Genomic DNA, 22,527 nt, shown 5'->3' with positions numbered 1-22,527 from the left:
CAGCTATGAACATTAAAGCAAAAAATGTTTTAAAACTTTTATATTATCTGAACTTTTAAAAATAAAAAAAATAGCATAAGCAAAAAATTGCTGACAATATACATTCACATACCTTAGTTGGCTACTTAGTCTTTGCTGTCTCTAATACTGTGCTGCGGAAATGTTTCTAAAAATGCTTTTTCTTTTTTCCATATAGTCTTATTATTTTCATAAAATTTTCATCTTCAAAGCTGCACTTCATGGTTAATATATTTGAAATTGTTGATACTTGTAGACTGTAATATTTTTATTTGAGAAAATACTCCCTCTCTAGATTCTGATGGGAAACACTGGTGGTGTAGTGGCTAACTAAGAGCTATGGCTGCTAACCAAAAGTCGGCAGTTTGAATACACCAGGCACTCCTTGGAAATCCTATGGGGCAGTTCTACTCTGTCCTCTAGGGTCGCTATGAGTCGGAATCAACTAGATGGCAATGGATTTGGTTCTTGGTTAGATGCTGATGAACCTATAAGACCAAAGCAAATTCTGCTAAATGGAGGAAATTCTCAATTCTATTTTTTTTATTTCAAAAATGGGTAAATATTTCAGCCCCAATATTTTCACAGGTGCTGTTTTTCTGCCTCCATTCAGACCACCTTCTTCAACAAGTATTTTTACAATATAGAAGTTGTAAGTTGCCTCTCTTTGTGATTCTTTTTAATATTTTACAAAATGTATATGCTGCAAAATCACAGGCCTTCATAACTTCATTCCATTCTGGTAAAAAAACAAACTGGTGGAATATATAAATTAATCCAATAAAAATTAGGGGCTTAATCAAAGTCAGGGTTTTTCCAAAGTATAATTTTCAAACTAGGTAATTAAAACAACCCAAGATTTCGTCTTTTTATTTGTTCAATTCCTCCCTGACTTTCATAGGGAGAAAAATAAGCTTCTTCCATTCTGTAAGCTTTGTTTTACACAGCTGAAATTTGCTAAAAGCTTCAAAAGCGGAATTTTCATGTTATGTTCACTGAATAATTTGATTAAAGATTTCCAACTGATTTTAAACATAATACAACTTAAATTTAAGCTTGCCAAAATGCAAGCATTTCTAAAATCTGGTTGCTGACAGGCAATACAGAGAAATACATGTAGTCGTTCAGAAATTCTTTTCTCATATTCAACATCAGCTTCTATCACAAAAGTTTTATAGATCACTTATATATGCTGTGTATACATAAAATATTTGTAAATTTTGATAACTATAGTTTCTATTTTGATTCGTAGAATACTGCAGCTTATTTGGATATAATAATGAATTTTGTGCACACCACAACCAATTCCAAGTACATTTCTGCTCCATAGGTTTGTTGCTTTTTTTAAATTGTGGTAAAAAATTTACATAACAAAAAATGCTGTCTCAATAATTTCTACATTTTAAATTCAGTGACATTGATTGCATTCTTCAAGTTTTACCCCCACTCCTCATTGTCACCATCCTTTTCCAAATCATTGACCACCATTAACATAAACTTCTTGTTGTTGTTAGATGCCATGGAGTCAGTTCCAACTTACAGCACCTCTATGTACTACAGAACAAAACACCGCCTAGTCCTGCAACATCCGCTTTTTTGCTGACCCTCTACCAAGCATGATGTCCTTCTCCAGGGGCTAGTCCCTCCTGATAACATGTCCAAAGTACATGAGACAAAGTCTTGCCATCCATGCTTCTAAGGAGCGTTCTGGCTGTACGTCTTCTAAGACAGATTTGTTTATTATTCAGGCAGTCCACAGTATATTCAACATTCATACACTTAATATTCATAAACTCAATGCCTATAAGCATAAACTTCCCCTTTCCTCCTCCTTTCCACCCCTGGTCAGCACTAATAATCTTTGGTTTCTACGTATTTGTTTACTTCATATAAATGAGATCCTTTTGCAAACGGATTTATTTTGTTTGGCATGATGTTTTCAAGGTTCATCCATGTTGTGACATGCATTAGGATTTCATTTCTCTTTATAGGTGACAGCCCTCATGATGCAGTGGTTAAGTGCTCAGCTGCTAACTGAAAGGTCAGCCATTCAAATCCACCAGCCACTCCATTGAAGAAAGATGTGGCAGTCTGCTTCCATAAAGACTACAGCCTTGGAAACCCTGTCGGGCAGTTCTGCTCTGTCCTGTAGAATCGCTATGAGTTGGAATCGACTCCATGGAAATAGGTAGTATTCCCTTGTGTGTACATACCACATTTTGTGTATCCATTCATCCATTGATGGACATTTTGGTTATTTATATCTTTTGCCTATTCTGAAAAGTGATGCAATGAACATTGGTTTGCAGGTTTCTGTTTGCGCTCCTGCTTTCACTTCTTCTGGGTATACATCTAGGATGGGGATTGCTGGGTCATATTAGTTCTATGTTCAACTTTTGAGGAACTGGCAAACTATTTTCCACAGTGACTACACCATTTTCCACAGGTTTTTTTTTTTTTTTTTTAAGTCAATAAGAACATTGTTTTTACTGCAATGCTGTGCTCAATTAAATTTACATTAACAATGCCAGGTGTTTCATTTTTGACAGAAGAATGGACTTCCAAATGCTTTATTTTGATCCTTTGAATTGGATAAAAAAAAAAACTGAACCATTTTGGAATTAACAAATTTTCCAATTGATATTAGCATCTGATGGCACTGATACAAAACTGACGACATTTAACTGTTTGCAAAGGGAACGAACTCATTAATCATCACCAGTTCACTTTACTTACAAGCACAAGAAGCCTTGTACCCGAAAATGAGCAACAGGGTGAATGGTAAATGTTGACAAACATTTGTGCCAGTTATAGGAATTCAATTAAATCTGGTTTAAACCTGGATTTTAAGTTCACCATCAACTTTTTTTTCGAGAAAATTAAACGCACTTTTGGTATGCTATGGTTGGGCTTTTGAGCCAATTGCTGCTGAAAAGCAATAAAGCGTTTATTGCAAAATTAAAAAGTGTTAGCAAACAGTAATAAAATAGTTAATAAAAGGATTGCCTTGCCCATTACCCATTGCTGTCAAGTCAATTCCTGCTCATAGCAACCCTATAATTATATAGAGACAACAGTACAGCCTTACATATATAATTAATGACAAAAATACTGTAGCAAGGGCATTTACTACGTTATGCTCTAAGTGGCAAGAACGCTCAGCCTCAGTTCATAAACATAATTTTTTTAAGCTACCTAGCCCTGGTGGCGCAGTGGTTAAACCGATCGACTATTAACCGAAAAGTCAGCAGTTTGAAACCACCAGCGGCTCCGTGGGAGAAAACTGTGGCTGTCTGCTTCAGTAGAGACTGGAGGTTTTGGAAACCCTATGGGGTTTTTATGAGTGGGAATCGACCCAACGACAGTGGGTATGAGCTACCCTGACCCTGAGGAGGCTCCATGCGACTCACAGGCCACCACATGGGCCATGGCAAAAGTGGTGCTTTACCAAGTAACTAGCAGGGGAAGGAGCATCACAATTCTCCTGCCACAACCTAACAGCAGGAGTTAGCTGTTCCTAGCTGCTTGTGCTTGAGTTAGCTTTAGCAAGTAACCTGCTGCTGTCGAGTCAATTCTAATTCATACAACACTATAGGGCAGAGTAGAGCTGCCCCATAGGGTTTCCAAGGCTGTCGTCTTTACGGAAGCATATCACCAGGTTTTTTTTTTTCCCCGTGGAGCAGCCGATGGGTTTGAACCACCAACCTTCTGGTTAGCAGCCAAGCACTTAACCACTACACCACCAGGGTTCCTTTTTTAACAGATGGCATCCTGAATATTCCTTAAAAGGATGCTGCTTGTTAGGTTTTGTCTGACCAGGGTGTGGGAAAAAGAGACGATGTCATTAGTCATCTTTTGGATTTAGCCATAATAAAGTGAGAACTCTGTTTACTGAACATGTGTTTTACAGACTGTTAGATGAGACCACGGAAGAAGCCAGAAGAACCAAATGGAGGTCTATTAATCATGGTGGCTCACTGTAGTGCAAATGCAAATAATAACAGTTCATAAAAATTAAAATCTGTGGTAAAAGGATCCCTGATGGCATAGTGGTTAAGTGTTCAGCTGTTAACAAAAAGGTCAGTAGTTCAATCTACCAGGCACTCCTTGGAAACACTATGGGGCAGTTCTACCCTGTCGTATAGGGTTGCTATGAGTCGAAATCATCTTGACGGCAACGAGTTTGACTACCCACCCCCACCCTGGGATAAAAGCTAAATCAGTAGGAAAACGGCATGATCCCTGGCTGTCCCAGGCAAACCAGAACATATTATCGGCCCACTGAGGTCAGTGTCAGAACTGTGGCTTTTACTGTGATGGGAAGAATGACATTATCTGACTTAAGTTTTAAAGGATCACTCTGGCTGCTATGTTGAGGTTAGTCTGGAAAGGGGTAAAGGCAGGGAGGCCAGGTGAGAGCCTACTGCTATAATCCAGCAGTGACAACAAAGACAATAACTCCCTAACAGAAAGATGAACGTGTGTCCTTAAAATTGTGTGTATTTGGCTGGAGGGGAGAACGGTTAGAGAGGTGATCTACTCCTGAGTTCAAATTTCAGGCCTGTGTTGCTGGTTATTCCACATAGTATACAAGGATACATGAGAATATCATAGTTCAAAATCACCAGACATGAAGAGCAGCTACTTAATCCCTCTTATGCTAATTCAATTCTCATCGAGCAAGTTTTTAATTACAATGTAGGCTCAGGTAGACTCATCCACAAGAAGAGACTACATATATAGCAAATATTAGTATCTGTTCTACTTGATAGCTTTAACTCTAACCGTTCCAGGGTTTTTGTTCTTGTGAGTTTAGTTAGTGTGAGTTGGTTCCTCAGAGCTTTGTCATCTTTGGATATACTAATAATTTAATTTCCTAATGTATTTAGCAGAAAATAAGACCTGAAAGGTGGTGGCCCTGTAAAGTCATTCTAAGAAGCCTTCCCCAGATGATCTCTGACTTTACTGAGTATAATTCCAGTCCAGCTGCAACAGCATCTCTGATGTGCAGACAGTAATTTCAGAATATCCCAAGCGAATGAGGGGATCTTCTACCTATTACCATTCCCTCATTAGGAAAAATGTAATTCTTCTGTGATGATTTTCTTAATTCTCCTCCTCTTTCCAAAAACAACCATCTTTAAATTACCATTAATTTTTTTCTCTTCCTTGGATATATCATTTCATTTTATGTGGGATATAATGAGTTTTCGAAAGTGCACTCAAACATCTATAATCAAGGCATGAAAATAATTGCAAAGTTACCTGCAAGGAAGTTGTGTCATCCTGAGAAGGAACCTTTGAAGTCTCAGTAAAGTCAGTCTCCTTTCTGGAATGCTGATTCAGGGGAGGAGAGGCTGGGCTGGAATATTCATCACTGTCCTGGAGGGTGGAATTTTCCAGTTCCTCCAATAAGGCATCTATGTCATAAGAAACAAGAGAATCGTAACGCAGAATCTGTAAGTCTCTGGGATAATTTTCCCCTTAAATAGCCTCACGGTGCCCCATTCGTTTCCCTCTTCTCTTGGGCTAAAGTTATTTTCAAACACTTTCCCTCACTCCTTACTTCAAGAACATGGTCTATCCTATCCTACTAAAAAAAAAAAAAGGATGTATAATACCTCCATCTACTGTGGCCTATTTCTCTTTCCTACAGGTGTATTTCTTTTTATAATCTCACTCTATAATTTAACTTCTTGTATGGCAGGGTATTGAATTTTATCATTTAATTAGGGCAGATCGCCCACAAAGGTGCTCAATCAGGAAAAGAAAAATGAAATACGTTTCTTATTAGAAAAATATCAGCAATTATACCACAGCTTTTCACAATCCACCTGGACAGTAACACTTGTTCTTAACCCTGATTTTTCTTTGGTCTTAAATCACAAGAATTATTCCAAACAATATAACAATTTTTTAAAAACAAAGTATTTCTTCCAGAGTGCAGAACAAAAAGGTGTTTCAGGAGAAAACAGATAATGCAAAATCAAGTAAGACGTTGCAATCTATACAGCTGGAATTCATCTCTCTTGTAGTTTCCTTGGGAAAAAACAATGGACTTTACAAATAGTACGCAATTACCCTTCCATTATGATGAAACTTATAATAATAAAAGTTACTACATATCAGCCATTAAGCTCAAGAGTTTACATATTTCATTTAATCATTCTACCACTTTGAGGCAGGTGATATTATCCTTATTTTGTAGATTGAGAAACAGACACAAGGAGATAAGCAACTTGTTTAAGATCATGCTGCCACTAAATGCAGAACCAGGACTCTAACCTGGAAGCCCTGGTGGCATAGTGGTTAAAGAGCTAGGCTACTAACCAAAAGGTTGGCAGTTTGAATCCACCAGCCGCTCCTTGGAAACCTTACTGGGCAGTTCTACTCTGTCTTATAGGGTTGCTATGGGTCAGAAGAGACTTGAAAGCAATGGGTGGGTGGGTGACCTAATCCATAGTCCATGTACTAACTTCACGTCAGAATTCCAGTTCCCCTTCTCACACAGGTTTTCTGGGTCATCTTGAGCGTGGCATGTCCTTCTCTGAAGCTATTTCCTCATCTACATAATGAAGTGATTAGGTTAGAAGAGCATTTTTTTTTTTTTCTTCAAATTGTGGATTGTGACCCATGAGTGGATCTCTAGTAAATTTCTTGTGGAAGAAAGGTCTGGCAATCTACTTCCGTAAAGATTACAGCCAAGAAAACCTAATGGAGCAGCTCCACTCTGTAACACATGGAGTCACCGTGAGTTGAAACTGACTCAACAGCAATGGGTTTGGTTTTTTTTGTTTTTTTTTAGTGGATTACTTGTAACAGGTTGTGGTTTTAAAAAGGTTGCAAAACAGTAGATTAGGGTATTTCCAACAACCTGCCTGGCTCTGAAGTTCTCAGATGCGGAAAATGAACTTTACAGACAGTTTTTTAAAAAAACTTTTCACTTATTTCACATTTTGGGGAGATAAGTATTTCTTAAAGGCATAAGGAAAGATTTAAGCATTTCTTACTAATGGAATCTTCTACAGATCCTTCTTGGTCATAAGTTTTAGGCACCATTGTAGAAATAAGAAAACTGAGCCAAACTCTTCAGGACAAATAACCTTTCAACAAATAAATTACAGTAAAACCTGTGAAAGCGGAATCTGTATAAGGCGGAAACCTGACAGAGAAGGAAAACTCAAATGTTTTCCACTAAAATGAGCAGTAGAAAAGTGGTAAGTCTGTACCCTGTCAAAGGTGGAAAATTTGTGAAAGCCAGAAAAAGAAAGCAGTCCCAATGAGTTCTGGGTCTCATAGGTTTCACTACATAGTGAGAAAAAAGAGATGGAGGGGAAACCTATAGATTAAAAAAGATTTAAGAGACTTACAACAAACTGCAATGTATGAACATTATTTGGATCCTAAATAAACTGAAAAAGAAAAAAATGAAGCCATCAGGGAATATTGAACACTGCCTGGATATTTTATAATATTAACACTGTTAATGTATTTTAGGTATGATAGCGGCATTTCATATTAAGGATTTTATTACAATTAATTGTATATGCATATAAAAAAAACCAAAAATTTATTTTTTTATTTGTTTTTATTTTATTTTATAGATTAATACTGAAATATTTACAGATGAGATAATATTTGGAATTAATTTAAAATAATCCAGGGATGGAAGGAATGGGTGGGTATGTAAACGAGATAAGGTTGGCCAAGGGTTGATGATTGGTTAAGCTTGTTGATGGGTATATCAGGTGTCCTTAAAATATTTCTCTACTTCAAATGCAAATTAAAACTACGATGAGATTCCATCTCACTCCAACAAGGCTGGCATTAATCCAAAAAACACAAAATAATGAATGTTGGACAGGCTGCAGAGAGATTGGAACTCTTATACACTGCTGGTGGGAATGTCAAATGGTACAACCACTTTGGAAATCTATCTGGTGTTATCTTAAACAGTTAGAAATAGAACTACCATACAACCCAGAAATCCCACTCCTCGGAATATAGCCTAGAGAAACAAGAGCCTTCACACAAACAGATATATGCACACCCATGTTTACTGCAGCTCTGTTTACAATAGCAAAAAGCTGGAAACAACCAAGGTGTCCATCAACGGATGAATGGGTAAATAAATTGTGGTATATTGACACAATGGAATACTACGCATCGATAAAGAACAGTGACGAATCTGTGAAACATTTCATAACATGGAGGAACCTGGAAGGCATTATGCTGAGCGAAATTAGTCAGAGGCAAAAGGACAAATATTGTATAAGACCACTATTATAAGATCTTGAGAAATAGTATAAACTGAGAAGAACACATACTTTTGTGGTTACGAGGGGGGGAGGGAGGGAGGGAGGGAGAGGGTTTTTTACTGATTAACTAGTAGATAAGAACTGCTTTAGGTGAAGGAAACGACAACACTCAATACATGGAAGGTCAGCTCAATTGGACTGGACCAAAAGAAGTTTCCGGGATAAAATGAATGCTTCAAAGGTCAGCGGAGCAAGGGTGGGGGTTTGGGGACCATGGTTTGCGGGGACTTCTAAGTCAATTGGCAAAATAATTCTATTATGAAAACATTCTGCATCCCACTTTGAAATGTGGCGTCTGGGGTCTTAAATGCTAACAAGCAGCCATCTAAGATGCATCAATTGGTCTCAACCCACCTGGAGCAAAGGAGAATGAAGAACACTAAGGTCACACAACAACTAAGAGCCCAAGAGACAGAAAGGGCCACATGAACCAGAGACCTACATCACCCTGAGACCAGAAGAACTAGTTGGTGCCCGGCCACAATCAATGACTGCCCTGACAGGGAGCACAACAGAGAACCCCTGAGGGACCAGGAGATCAGTGGGATACAGACCCCAAATTCTCATAAAAAGACCAGACTTAATGGTCTGACTGAGACTAGAGGAATCCTGGCGGTCATGGTCCCCAAACCTTCTGTTGGCACAGGACAGGAACCATCCCCGAAGACAACTCATCAGACATGAAAGGGACTGGACAATGGGTAGGAGAGAGATGCTGATGAAGAGCGAGCTAATTATATCAGGTGGACACTTGAGACTGTGTTGGCATCTCCTGTCAGGTGGGGGGATGGGAGGATAGAGAGTTGGAAGCTGGCAAAATTGTCACGAAAGGAGGGACTAGAAGCGCTGACTCATTAGGGGGAGAGCAAGTGGGAGTACGGAGTAGGATGTATATAAACTTATATGTGACAATCTGACTTGATTTGTAAACGTTCACTTGAAGCTCAATAAAAGTTAATTAAAAAAAATATTTCTCTACTTCTACAAATGTTTAAAATTCTCTATAACAAAAAAATTTTTTAAAACAAGGCTTCGAGCCAACATGGTGTCATAGACAGAAGCACCACACCGTCCCTCCACGACAAAGACTCAAAAAACAGAGACAAGGGTCAGTCCTAGAACCCGAAGTGTCAATTGAAGAGATAAAGAACTCAGCCAAGCACCAAATGGAATAAGAAACTGACAGAACATAGAGCGAGGATAGATGTTGCAGAGGTCCCCTATCAGCTAATGCAAAGGGATTCAACATCTTGGACTCCTGTCAGAGATCAGCAGGCAGGGAGCGCGGGAAAGCAGCTTCACAGAGCTCCCAGCAGGAGACAGAGCACCCCATAACTAACAGTACAGGCTTTCCCACCCTGCCCCCCATCCTCTCTCTGCCGCTCTACCTCCGTGCCTCCTGGCTGGCAGAGAGGGCTTGGCTGGCCAGGAAGCGCAGCTTCTGTGCTGCTTGGATTCACCCCACCCACATCCGAGATCAGTGGACAGGGTATATGGGAAAGCAGCTTCAAGAAGTTCCCAGCAGGAGACAGAACACCCAGTAACCAGTAATACATGCTTTCCAAATCCGCACCTTCCCCCCCTCCCCCAACTTGGCTTCCTCTGCATCCTGCTGGCTGCACTCTCCTGGCCTGGAGGCAACAGCTTCAGCCCAGGGCCACTTGGATTCACCCCACCCACACTGGCCAGCTCCCTGAGTGCCATTTCTCTGTTGCTGAAGTTGCTTTTTTCCTTTTCTCTTGGTTTCTTCCATGCCTCCCACCACCCCACCCCCCTTTCTTTCGAACACCTGGCTCCATGTGCCATCTTTTCTTCCTCTTGAAAGGCTATGAAGCACCACTCGACTGGGGAACCACTCCCCTGGCCCGTGGCACCATGCTGGTGCGGTCTCTGGGTTTTTTTTTTTTTTTTGCTTTGCTTTGTTCTGTTTGTTTTCTTTTTTTTTGCAGCTTGAGAGTCCCTACTAGCCGAGGTGTACTGCATGGCTTAGGAGCCACTCCCCCAATCTGCGCAGCTGCGTAGATGGGATCCATGGGGTCATTTCTTTGTCCTCTCTTTTTTCTTTTTTTTCTTTCTCTCTTTCTTTTTTCCTTTCTGCCTTTCTTCATTTCTCAGTTCTCGTCTCTCTATACTTACCTTCCTTTCCTGTCTCCTGAATACCTGGCGCTGTGTGACATCTATACCCCCCTAAAAAAAAAAAAAAAAAAATCCTAGCCAGGCTATATTGTGAAGCCTGGAAGCCACTTCTCCGGTTTTTGAAGCCACACTGGTAGGATCCCTGGGGGCTTTTCTTTCATTTTTTCCCCGAATTTTTATCTAGTTATTTTTTTCCCACTTTTTTTTTTTGTTTTTCTCCATTTCTCAGTTTTTCATCTCTCCACTCCAATGGCAAGCCCCCTTAGCAGTCTTTTTCGTTGTTGTTGTTTGTTTTTGGCCCCTGTTTCTCTCTCCTCTTTCCCATACCCATATTACCTTCACACATCACAACCTCCCCCTCCTTTCTGCCTACCTGCACCATGCGCTGAACATCACACCACCAAGCAGCACAGGCATGGCCTACCAGAACCTGCCCAGAACTGATTCCTGGCCCACCCTGTTGGCCCTGGTATGTGCCACAAACAACACATCCCAGCCCCTCCTCTTCAGCTGGACCTGCCCTGCTGCACCATAGTTGAGTGACTGGCCCTACCCATTGGACAAGGAAGTGAAAAGTATCATGACCACAGATGAGTAAGCAACAAATAACACACAGCCTGCTTGTTCAGACATAACTAAATAAAACAAACAAACAAACAAACAAAAAACAGGATGAAACAAACAGATCTACAATCAAAGAAAATAACTACTGAATGTCCCGAAGACAGCAGACAGTATTAAAACATATATAAAAACAGAACAGGATGGTTCCAGGAGGCATGCAAAATAAAACACCAGATGACTTTCCAGTAGAAGAAAAGGCACTAGAACTACCTGATGGGGAACTGAAATCTCTAATATTCAAAGCTATGTTTTTGCTTTATGCAAGAGCGGAAGCAAAAACTAGAAAAAAATAAGGAAAATAGACAAATTCATGGAAAAGGCAGACAAATTCATGGAAAATACTGACCAAAAAATCAAAGAATTCAGAAAAATAATACACTAACAAAATTCCAATATAAATTCACAACTAGAAATCATACAAAAACAACAATTAGAAATCCAAAAGATAAACATGATCTCAAAAATGGACAGTGTCATAGAAGGGCTGAGGAGCTGGTTTGAAATGCTGGAAGACAGGATCAGTGAAATTGAAGACAAACACTTGGATACAACTCTGAGGAAAAATCAAAAAAGAAATACGAAGAAACCCTAAGAATTATGTGGGATACAATCAAAAGCAAAAATTTGCATGTGATCAGAGTTCCAGAACGGGAGAGAAAAAAGAAAATATGGACAGGATCATTAGAGAATTGCTGACAGAAAACTTCCCTAATATTATGAAAGACAAAAAGCTGACCATCCAAGAAGCTCAACGAACCTCATATAGGATAGACCCCAAAAGAAAGTCACCAAGGTATATCATAATCACACTCACTAAAACTAAAGACAATGAAAAAATCCTGAGAACATCTCAAGAAAAACAGAAAGTCACATACAGAGGAGAACCAGTAAGACTAAACTCCAATTATTTGGCAGAAACCATGCAAGCAAGAAGGCAATGGCATGACATATATAAAACCTTGAAAGAAAAAACTGCCAACCAAGAATAATATATCCTGCAAAACTCTCATTCAAATATGATGGTGAAATTAGGACATTTCCAAATAAACAGAAGAGACTATGTAAAAGCCAAACCAAACTTACAAGAATTATTAAAGGGAGTCCTTCGGTCTGTGAACAAACATCAGACCACAGCCTCAATCTAGGATGCAAGACTGTGCTAGCCAGATACCAACCTAGGAAATGAACTCTCACCAAAACCCAAACCCACTGCCATTGAGTCGATTCTGACTAATAGCAACCCTATAGGACAGAGTAGAACCGCCCCCATAGAGTTTCCAAAGAGCACCTGGTGGATTCTAGCTGCTGACCTTTTGGTTAGCAGCTGTAGCTCCTAACCACTACGCCACGAGGGTTTCCATGAACTCTCAAGGACTATCCAAAATGAAAAGAATTACAACAGAGAACCAGAGAGGTTAATCTGTAAATGACAACAAAGTCAGAACAATAAAAGAGGGAATAAAACATGTAGGTATAGAACTTTCTGATGGAGAAGAAGGCAAGACAATACCAAATAATAATATACAGGTTCAAACATAGGAAGATAGGGTAAATTTCAAGGTAACCACAAAGAAAGTTAACACACCTATTCATCAAAATAAAGAAGAAAAACAAAAAGTCTCAATAAAAAACAAAATCTACAAAAAAAAAAAAAAAAAAGGAAACGAAAAAGAAATCCACAAACAAAAGGAATTCAGCACAGGCGAGTAAGAGGAACAAAGAAAATGTCAGTACCACAAAAAAAAAGCACTACAAAATGACAGAAATAAACTCACACCTATCAATAATTACACTGAATGTAAATGGCCTGAATGCACCCATAAAGAGACAAAGAATGCGTAAAAAAAATAAAAACACGATCCATCAATATGCTGTCTACAAGAGACACACCTTAGAAACAGATGTAAAGTTATTAAAATATATATATATCAAGCAAATAACTGCAAAAAAAGAGCAGGAGTGGTAATACTAAACTCAGATAAAACAGGCTTTAAAACAAAATCCACCATAAAAGACAAAGGGCACTACATAGTGATTAAAAGGATGATCAGTCATGAAGGCATAACCATAATAAATATCTACACACTCAGTAACAGGGTACCAAAATACATAAAACAAACTCTGAAAAAAGAAACTGACAGTCCCACAATAATAGTAGGAGACTTCAACACACCATTCTTGGTAAAAGACAGAACATCTAGAATGAAACTCAACAGATACAGAAGAACTAAAAGGCACAATCAGCCAACTTGACTTTCACAGACTGAATTATGTCCCCCCAAAATGTGTGTATTAACTTGGTTAGATCATGATTCCCAGTATGTTGTGGTTGTCTTCCATTTTGTGACTGGAACTTTATATTAAAGAGGATTATGGTGGGATTTTAACACCCCCTTTACCCAGGTCACCTACCTCATCCAGTATAAACAGAGTTTCCCTGGGATGTGGCCTGTACCACCTTTTATCTCTCAAGAGATAAAAGGAAAGGGAACCAAACAGAGAGTCGGGGACCTCATACCACCAAGAAAGTGGCATCGGGGGTGGAGCGTGTCCTTTGGACACAGGGTCCCTGCACCCAAGAAGCTCCTCAACCAGTACAAGATTGAGGACAAGGACCTTCTTCCAGAGCTGACAGAGAAAGCCTTCCCCTGGAACTGACTCCCTGAATTTGGACTTGTAACCTACTAGACTATGAGAAAATAAATTTTGCTTTGTTAAAGCCATCCACTAGTGGTATTTCTGTTATGGAAGCACTAGCTGTCAAAATAACAGCAATAAACTCACACTTATCGTTAATTACACTGAATGTAAATGGCCTGAAAACACCCATAAAGAGACACAGAATGGATTAAAAAAACCACAATCCATCAATATGCTGTCTACAAGAGACACACCTTAGAAACAGGCGTAAATTTATTAAAAATCAAAAGGGTGGAAAAAATATATCAAGGAAATAACTGCAAAAAAAGAGCAGGAGTGGCAATACTAATCTCAGATAGAACAGGCTTTAAAACAAAATCCACCAGAAAAGACAAAGAAGGGCACTGTATAGCAATTAAAGGGATGATCCATCATGAAGACATAACCATAATAAGCATCTATACACCCAACGACAGGGAACCAAAATACATAAAACAAACTAACACCACTGAAAAGAAAAATTGACAGTTCCACAATAATAGCAGGAGACTTCAACACACCACTCTCGGTAAGGGACAGAACATACAGAAAGAAGCTCAAAAAAGATACAGAAGAGCTAAATGGCACAATCAGTCAACTTGACCTCATAGACATATGCAGAACATGTCACCCAACAGCTGCAAAGTACACATTCTTTCCCAATGCACATGGAACATTCTCCAGAACAGACCACATCTTAAGTCACAGAGCAATCCTCAAAAAAAAATCCAAAACATTGAGATAATACGAAGTATCTTCACTGACCACAATGCCGTCAAAGTAGAAATTAACAACAGAAAGAGCAAGGAAAAAAAATCAATTAACGCTCTGCTTGAAAACCACTGGGTAAGGCTTAATGGTCTGTCTGAGACTAGAAGGACCGCAGAGGTCATGATCCCCAGACCTTCTGTTAGCCCAAGACAGGAACCATTCCCAGAGCCAACTCTTCAGACAGGCATTGGCCTGGACTATGGAATAGAAAATGATACTGGTGAAGAGCGAGCTTCTTGGATCAAGTAGACACATATGAGGCTACGTGGGCATCTCCTGTCTGGAGGGTAGATGAGAGGGCAGAGGGGGTCAGAAGCTGGCCGAATGGACACAAAAAGAGAGAGTGGAGGGAAGGAGTATGCTGTCTCATTAGGCGGAGAGCAACTAGGAGTATATGGCAAGGTGTATATAAATTTTTGTATGAGAGGCTGACTTGATTTGTAAGCTTTCACTTAAAGCACAATAAATTTTTTTTTTTAATTTCAGAAGCAAAAAAAAAAAAACAAAACACTGGATAATAGAAGAAATCAGAGATAGAATAAAAAATCCCTAGAATCAAACGAGAATGAAAACACATCATAACAAAACCTTTGAGACACACCAAAGGCAGTCCCCAGAGGTCAATTTAGACCAACAGATACACACATCATAAAATAGAAAAGGGACAAAATCAAAACATTAGCTATACAACTTGAACACACAGAAAGAGAAGAGCAAAAGAAGCCCACAGCCACTGGAAGAAAGGAAATAATAAAGACCAGAGCAGAAATAAAAGAAATAGAGAATAGAAAAACAATGAAAGAATCAACAAAACCAAAAGTTGGTTCTTTGAAAGGATCAACAAAATCAGCAAACCACTGGCCAAATTGACAAAAGAAAAACACAAGAGGACACAAATAGCCCAAATAAGAAATGAAGTGGGGGACATTACAACTGAAATAAAAAGTATCATAACAGAGTAATACAAAAAACTACACGCCAACAAATTAAAAAACCTAGGGGAAATGGACAAACTTCTAGAAACACACTACCTACCCAAACTAACACAACTGATATTGAAAATCTGAACAGATCCATAACAAGAGAAGAGATTAAAAAAACAAAAAACTCCAAACAAAAAAAAAGCCCTGGCCCAGATGGTTTCACTGGAGAATTCTACCAAACATTCAGAGAAGAGCGTATGCCAATACTACTTAAACTATTTCAGAACATAGAAGAGGAAGCAATACTTCCAAATTCATTCTATGAAGCCAGCATAATGTTGATACCAAAACGAGGCAAAAACACCACAAAAAAAGAAAATTACAGACCAATCTTTCTCATGAATATAGATGCAAAAATTCTCAACAAAATTTTAGCCAATAGATTTCAGCATCATATCAAAAAAATAATACACTACGACCAAGTAGGATTCATACCAGGTATGCAAGGATGGTTCAGCATTAGAAAATCAATCAATGTAATCCACCACATAAATAAAAGGAAAGAAAAGAACCACATGATCATCTCAGTCAATGCAGAAAAGACATTCAACAAAGTCCAACACCCATTCCTGATAAAAAAAAAAACTCTCAATAAAATAGGCATAGAAGGGAAATTTTTCAACATAATAAAGGGCACCTATTTTTTATGCTAAACCAATGGCTAACATCATTCTTAATGGAGAGAGGCTGAAAACATTCCCCTTAAGAACAAGAACAAGATAAGGATGCCCTTTATCACCACTCTTATTTAACATTGTGCCGGAAGTTCTAGCTAGAGCACTAGGCAAGAAAAAGAAATAAAGGGCATTTAAATTGATAATAAAGAAGTTAAACTGTCCCTATTTGCAGATGATATCATACTGTACATAGAAACCCAAAAGGCTCCATGAGAAAACTACTAGAACTAACAGAAAGACTCAGCAGAGAAGCAGAATACAAGATAAACATACAAAAAGCAGTTGGATTTCTATATACCAATAAAGAGAATGATGAAAAGGAAATCAGGAAAACAATACCATTTATAAAGCCCCTAAAAAAAAAAAATTCTTAGAGTTGGGGCCAAGATGGCGGAGTAGTCAAATGCTTCCGGTGATCACTCTTACAAGAAAGACCCAAAAAATCAAGTGAAACAATTATATATATGACAACTATGAGCCCTGATCATCAAAGGCAAAGTTAGGAAATCCAACTGAGCAGCAAGGAGAGGGAGAGACAGTTCAGAAGGAGCGAGGAGTTGCCGGACCTAGTGTGGTGGGAACCAGCACCCCTGAGGCATAATCCCCTGGAGCAACCACGACGGGGCTGATGGTAGCATTCAAGACACGGTTTCCTCAGGGATAGAGTGAACCTCACAGTCTACACATACCTCCAGAACCAGAGAAGAACAGCACTCTTAGCAAAAGCTAAGTGCTTGCATTTATTTTACCGCACTTCCAGCCCCCAAGCTGGTTTTAGTGGCTATTGATTTCCCTGGGCCTGACATAGGTCCTGCTGCAAGCCATGAGCCATTCTCTCAGCCTTAGAGAAGGAATAAATTAACAATTGGGGAAAAATATATTCTGCGAGCTCCACTAAGCTGGGGAGCTCAGGGCAGAAGTGGCTCCTATCCAGGCACAAACGGTCCATGGACTTTGAATACCTTTCACCCCTGCATGGACCTGTGTGGGCCCATTTCAGGAGACTGTGCTTGAGATCTGACTTCAACTGCTTCAGCTGTGTGGTGGAGAGGTGGGTTTTTGATATCTGACACTGTTTTGCCTATTAAATAGGGTCCTCACCTACATACATCAGCGGCCTGAGGACTTGTGGCTCTACCCACAATACCTAGCCACACACAACAGGGCTAAGTGGTGCCTCCCAGTCCTTACAACCAAAAGCACTGGGTGCTCATGGTCCAGCTGCAAAACCCACCCACTGTACACTCTAGGGAACAGAGACGCACTTTCCTCACAGACACTCAGGGGACAGTTGTCAGCCCCCGCCTTGTTCACAGTGTGACCCCCTGCTGCAACCAGATACCTGTGCCTACACAAATAACCCTTGCTCCTCTAAGACTGTAGGACAGAGTTTGTACAACACACTTGATGTTCAACTATCTGGACACCTGAGCTGAATCCGTACAAGAAAAGTGAATGAGCTCCTAGGCTCATATACTTGGTAACAGCTATAGACATCTGGTGACAGGACGTTAGAGGTTCAAAGGCAAAAATAATCAAGGTAGCTCACTCAGCTAGCCTATTTGGGTACATCAAAACAAAACAAAGCAAGAACTAGGATACAGTAAGCAAACATAAATTAATACGATAACTTCTAGATGGCTCGGGGACAACAGTAAATATCAAATCACATAAAGAAGCAAATGATGATCACTTCAACAAGCTCTGAAAACAAAGATTCAAGGAATCTTACAGATGAAGATGTATTCCTGGAATTACCAGATGTAGAATACAAAAGATTAATATACAGAACTCTTCAAAAGATCAGGAAGGAGATCAGGCAAAACAAAGAACAAGCCAAGGAATAGACAGATAAAGCAGTTGAACAAATTAAAAAGGTTATTCAAGAACATAATGGAAAATTTAATAGGCTGCAAGAATCCACAGAAGAGAAAGCAATCAGAAATTCAGAAGACTAACAATAAAATTTCAGAACTAGACAATGCAATATAAAGTCAGAGGAGCAGAACTGATGAAATGGGAGGCAGAATTAGTGAGATTGAAGATAAAACACTTGGCACCAAAATATTTGAAGAAAAATCAGACAAAAAAATTAAAAAAAAAAAAAATGAAGAAACCCTAAGAATCATATGGGATTCCATCAAGAGAAATAACCTACGAGGGATTGGAGTACCAGAACAGGGAGGTATAACAGAAAATACAGAGAGAATTCTTGAAGACTTGTTGGCAGAAAACTTCCCAGATATTGTGAAAGATGTGAAGATATCTATCGAAGATGCTCATTGAACCCCACATAAGGCAGATCTCAAAAGAAAGTCACCAAGACATATTATAATCAAACTTACCAAAATCAAAGATAAAGAGAGAATATTAAGAGTAGCTAGGGATAAATGAAGAGTCACCTACAAAAGAGAGTCAATAAGAATAAGCTGGGACTACTCTGCAGAAACTATACAAGCAAGAAGGCAATGTGCTGACTTATAAAAAGCATTAAAGGAAAAAAAATTGCCAGCCAAGAATTATATATCCAGCAAAACCGTGTCTCAAAATGAAGGCAAAATTAGGACATTTACAGATAAACAGAAGTTTAGGGAATTTGTAAAAACCAAACTAAAACTACAAGAAATACTAAAGGGAGTTCTCTGGTTAGAAAAACAATAATATCAGATATCATCCAAAGACTAGAACACAGGACAGAGCAACCAGATATCAACCCAAACAGGGAAATCACTAAAACAAATCAAGATTAAAAAACACTCAAAACAGGGAAACAGCGATGTCATTATGTAAAAGATGACAACACTGAAACAATAAAGAAAAAAACACATAAACAATAAAGAGGGCCTAAAAAATGTAGTCATAGTTCATTTGGAGAGGAAGTCAATGCTATATAAAGAAATAAATGCTAGGTTTAAACTTAGAAAAATAGGGGTAAATACGAAGGTAACCACAAAGAAGACTAACAATCCTACCCATCAAAATAAGATACAAGAAAAACACAATGACAAATCAAAAACAATGAATAAAAGGAAAAGACAATATATAAACTACTTGGCACGAAAAATTAAGTGGAAACAAGAAACTGTCAACAACACACAAAAAAAGCATCAAAAGGATAGCACTAAACTCATACCTATGCATAAATGCACTGAATGTAAATGTACTGAATGCACCAATTAAGCGACAGAGAGCGGAAGAATGGATAAAAAACACCATCCGTCTATACGCTGCCTACAACAGACACACCTTAGAGACACAAACAAAAACTCAAAGGATGGAAAAAAATATATCAAGCAAACAACAATCGAAAAACAGCAGGAGTGGCAATCATAATTTCAGACAAAATAGACTTTAAAGTTAAATCCACGATAAGGAAGGACACTGTACAATGATTAAAGGAGGATGTAACCATATTTAATATTTATGCACCTAATGACAGGGCTGCAAGATACATAAAACAAAGTCTAACAGCACTGAAAACTGAGATAGCTCCACAAGAATTGTAGGAGACTTTCACACAAGTTACAGTGAAGGACACGGAAGATCTAAATGCTACAGTCAACCAACTTGATCTCATAGACATATACAGAACACTCCACCCAACATTAGCCAAGTATACTTTCTTTTCTAATGCACATGGAACATTCTCTAGAACTGACCACATATTAGTCATAAAGCAAGCCTTAACAGAATCCAAAACATCAAAATATTACAAAGCATCTTCTCTGACCATAAACCATAAAAGTAGAAATCAATAATAGAAAAAGCAGGGAAAAGAAATCAAATACTTGGAAACTGCACAACACCCTGCTCAAAAACAACTAGGTTATAGAAGAAATTAAGGATGGACTAAAGAAATTCATGAGTCGGAATCGACTCGACAGCACTGGGTTTTTTTTTTTTCTGGGGTTAAAGAAATTCATAGAATCCAATGAGAATGAAAACACTTCCTAGCAGAACCTTTGGGACACAGCTAAAGCAGTGCTAGAGGTCAATTTATACCAAAAAAATGCACATATCCAAAAAAGAAGAAAGAGCCAAATTCAAAGAATTATCCCTACAACTTGAACGAATAGAAAAAGAGCAATAAAAGAAATCGTCAGTCCCCAGAAAGCAAATAGTAAAAATCAGAGCAGAATTAAATGAAACAGAGAACAAAAAAACCACTGAAAGAGTTAACAAGACCAAAAGCTGGTTCTTTGAAAAAATTAACAAAACTGATAAACCATTGGCCAAACTGACAAAAGAAAAAGAGGAGAGGAAGCAAATAACCCAAATAAGAAATGACATGAGCAATATCACAACAGACTCAACTGAAATTAAAAGAATCATATGAGATTACCTTAAAAAATTGTACTCTAACAAATTTGAAAACCTAGATGAAATGGTTGAATTTCTAGAAACATACTTCCTGCCTAAACTAACACAAACAGAGGTAAAACAAACAAACAAAAAACCACTGCCGTCAAGTCAATTCCGACTCATAGGGACCCTACAGGACAGAGTATAACTCCCCCATAGAGTTTCCAAGGAGCGCCTGGTGGATTCGAACTGCCGACCTCTTGGTTAGCAGCCATAGCACTTAAACACTACACCACCGGGGTTTCCGAAACAGAGGTACCGAAACAGAGGTAGAACAACTAAATAAACCCGTAACTAAAGAAAATATTGAAAAGGTAATTAAAAAACTCACAACACAAAAAAGCCCTGGCCCTGATGGCTTCACTGGAGAATTCTACCAAACTTTCAGAGAAGAGTTAACGTCACTGCTACTAAAGGTATTTCAGAGCATAAAAATGGATGGAATACTACTCCCAAACTCATTCTATGAAACCAGCATATCCCTGATACCAAAACCAGGTAAAGACACCACAAAAAAAGAAAATTACAGACCTATATCCCTCATGAACTTAAATGTAAAAATCCACAACAAAATTCTAGCCAAAAGAATTCAACAATAAACCAAAAAAATAATTCGCTGTGACCAAGTGGGATTTGTACCAGGTATGCAGTGATGGTTCAACATTAGAAAAACAATCAATGTGATCCATCATATGAATAAAACAAAAGACAAGAACCACATGATTTTATCAATTGATGCAGAAAAGGCATTTGACAATGTCCAACACCCATTCATGATAAAAACTCTCAGCAAAATAGAAATAGAAGGAAAATTCCTCAACATAATAAAGGGCATTTATACAAAGCCAATAGCCAACATCATCCTAAATTGACAGAGTCTGAAAGCTTTCCCCTTGAGAGCAAGAACCAGGCAAGGATGCCCTTTATCACCACTCTTATTCAACATTGTGCTAGAGGTCCTAGCCAGAGCAATTAGACTAGATGAAGAAATAAAGGTCATCCAGATTGGTGAGGAAGAAGTAAAAGTACCTCTATTTGCAGGTGACATGATTTCATACACAGAAAACTCTAGAGAATCCTCAAGAAAACTATTGAAACTAATAGGAGACTCCAGCAGAGTATCAGGATACGAGATAAACATATAAAAATCAATTGGGTTCCTCTTCACCAACAAAGAGAAGTTTGAAGTGTAAATCACAAAATCAGTACCATTTACAGTAGCCCCCAAGAAGATAGAATACTTTTTTAAGAACAAATCTTACCAGAGATGTAAAAGACCTATACAAAGAAAACTACAAGAAACAACTACAAGAAACCAAAATAGACCTACATAAGTGGAAAAACATTCCTTGCTCATGCATAGAAGACTCAACATCGCGAAAATGGCTATTCTACCAAAAGTGATCTATAGATACAAAGCAATTCTGATCCAAAATGCAACAACATTTTTTAAAGAAATGGAGAAACAAATCACCAACTTCATATGGAAGGGAAAGATGCTCCAGATAAGTAAAGCATTATTGAAAAAGAAGAACAAATTGGGAGGCCTCACACAACCTAATTTTAGAATGTATTATATTGCCACAGCAGTCAAAACAGCCTGGTACTGGTACAACAGATACATAGACCAATGGAACAGAATTGAGAATCCAGACATAAATCCATCCTCATAGGAGCAGCTGATATTTCACAAATGCCCAAAACCAGTTAAATGGGGGAAAAGACAGTCTCTTTAATAAATGGTGCTGGTATAACTGGATATCCAGCTGAAAAAATACGAAACAAGATCTATACCTCACACCATGCACAAAAACTAACTCAAAATGGATCAGAGACCTAATATAAAATCCAAAACGATAAAGATTATGGAAGAAAAAATAGCAACACTAGGAGCCCTAATACATGGCATAAACAGTATACAAAAACATTACCAACAGTCCACAAACACCAGAAGAGAAA

At 38.5% G+C, this 22,527-nt stretch overlaps 1 protein-coding gene across 4 annotated transcripts in view; it reads right to left on the bottom strand.

The window, feature by feature from the left end:
* The window catches only part of LPXN (leupaxin), a 63,634-nt gene that overhangs the window by 30,996 nt on the left and 10,111 nt on the right, over nt 1-22,527 (bottom strand). For 2 of the 4 annotated variants that reach the window (XM_023540550.2, XM_010600905.3), the window contains exon 2: nt 5,284-5,438. In XM_023540550.2, the coding sequence (XP_023396318.1) occupies nt 5,284-5,438 (155 nt within the window). Of the gene's footprint in view, nt 1-5,283; nt 5,439-6,494; nt 7,595-10,845; nt 12,684-22,527 lie in introns of those variants that run through there. The other 2 variants (XM_064288031.1, XM_064288030.1) reach the window with 2 other exon arrangements.

Source organism: Loxodonta africana, chromosome 7 (genome assembly GCF_030014295.1).
Source record: "Loxodonta africana isolate mLoxAfr1 chromosome 7, mLoxAfr1.hap2, whole genome shotgun sequence".
In the NCBI taxonomy this organism is placed as follows: domain Eukaryota; kingdom Metazoa; phylum Chordata; class Mammalia; order Proboscidea; family Elephantidae; genus Loxodonta; species Loxodonta africana.
This window is presented reverse-complemented; position numbering and strand designations above follow the sequence as displayed.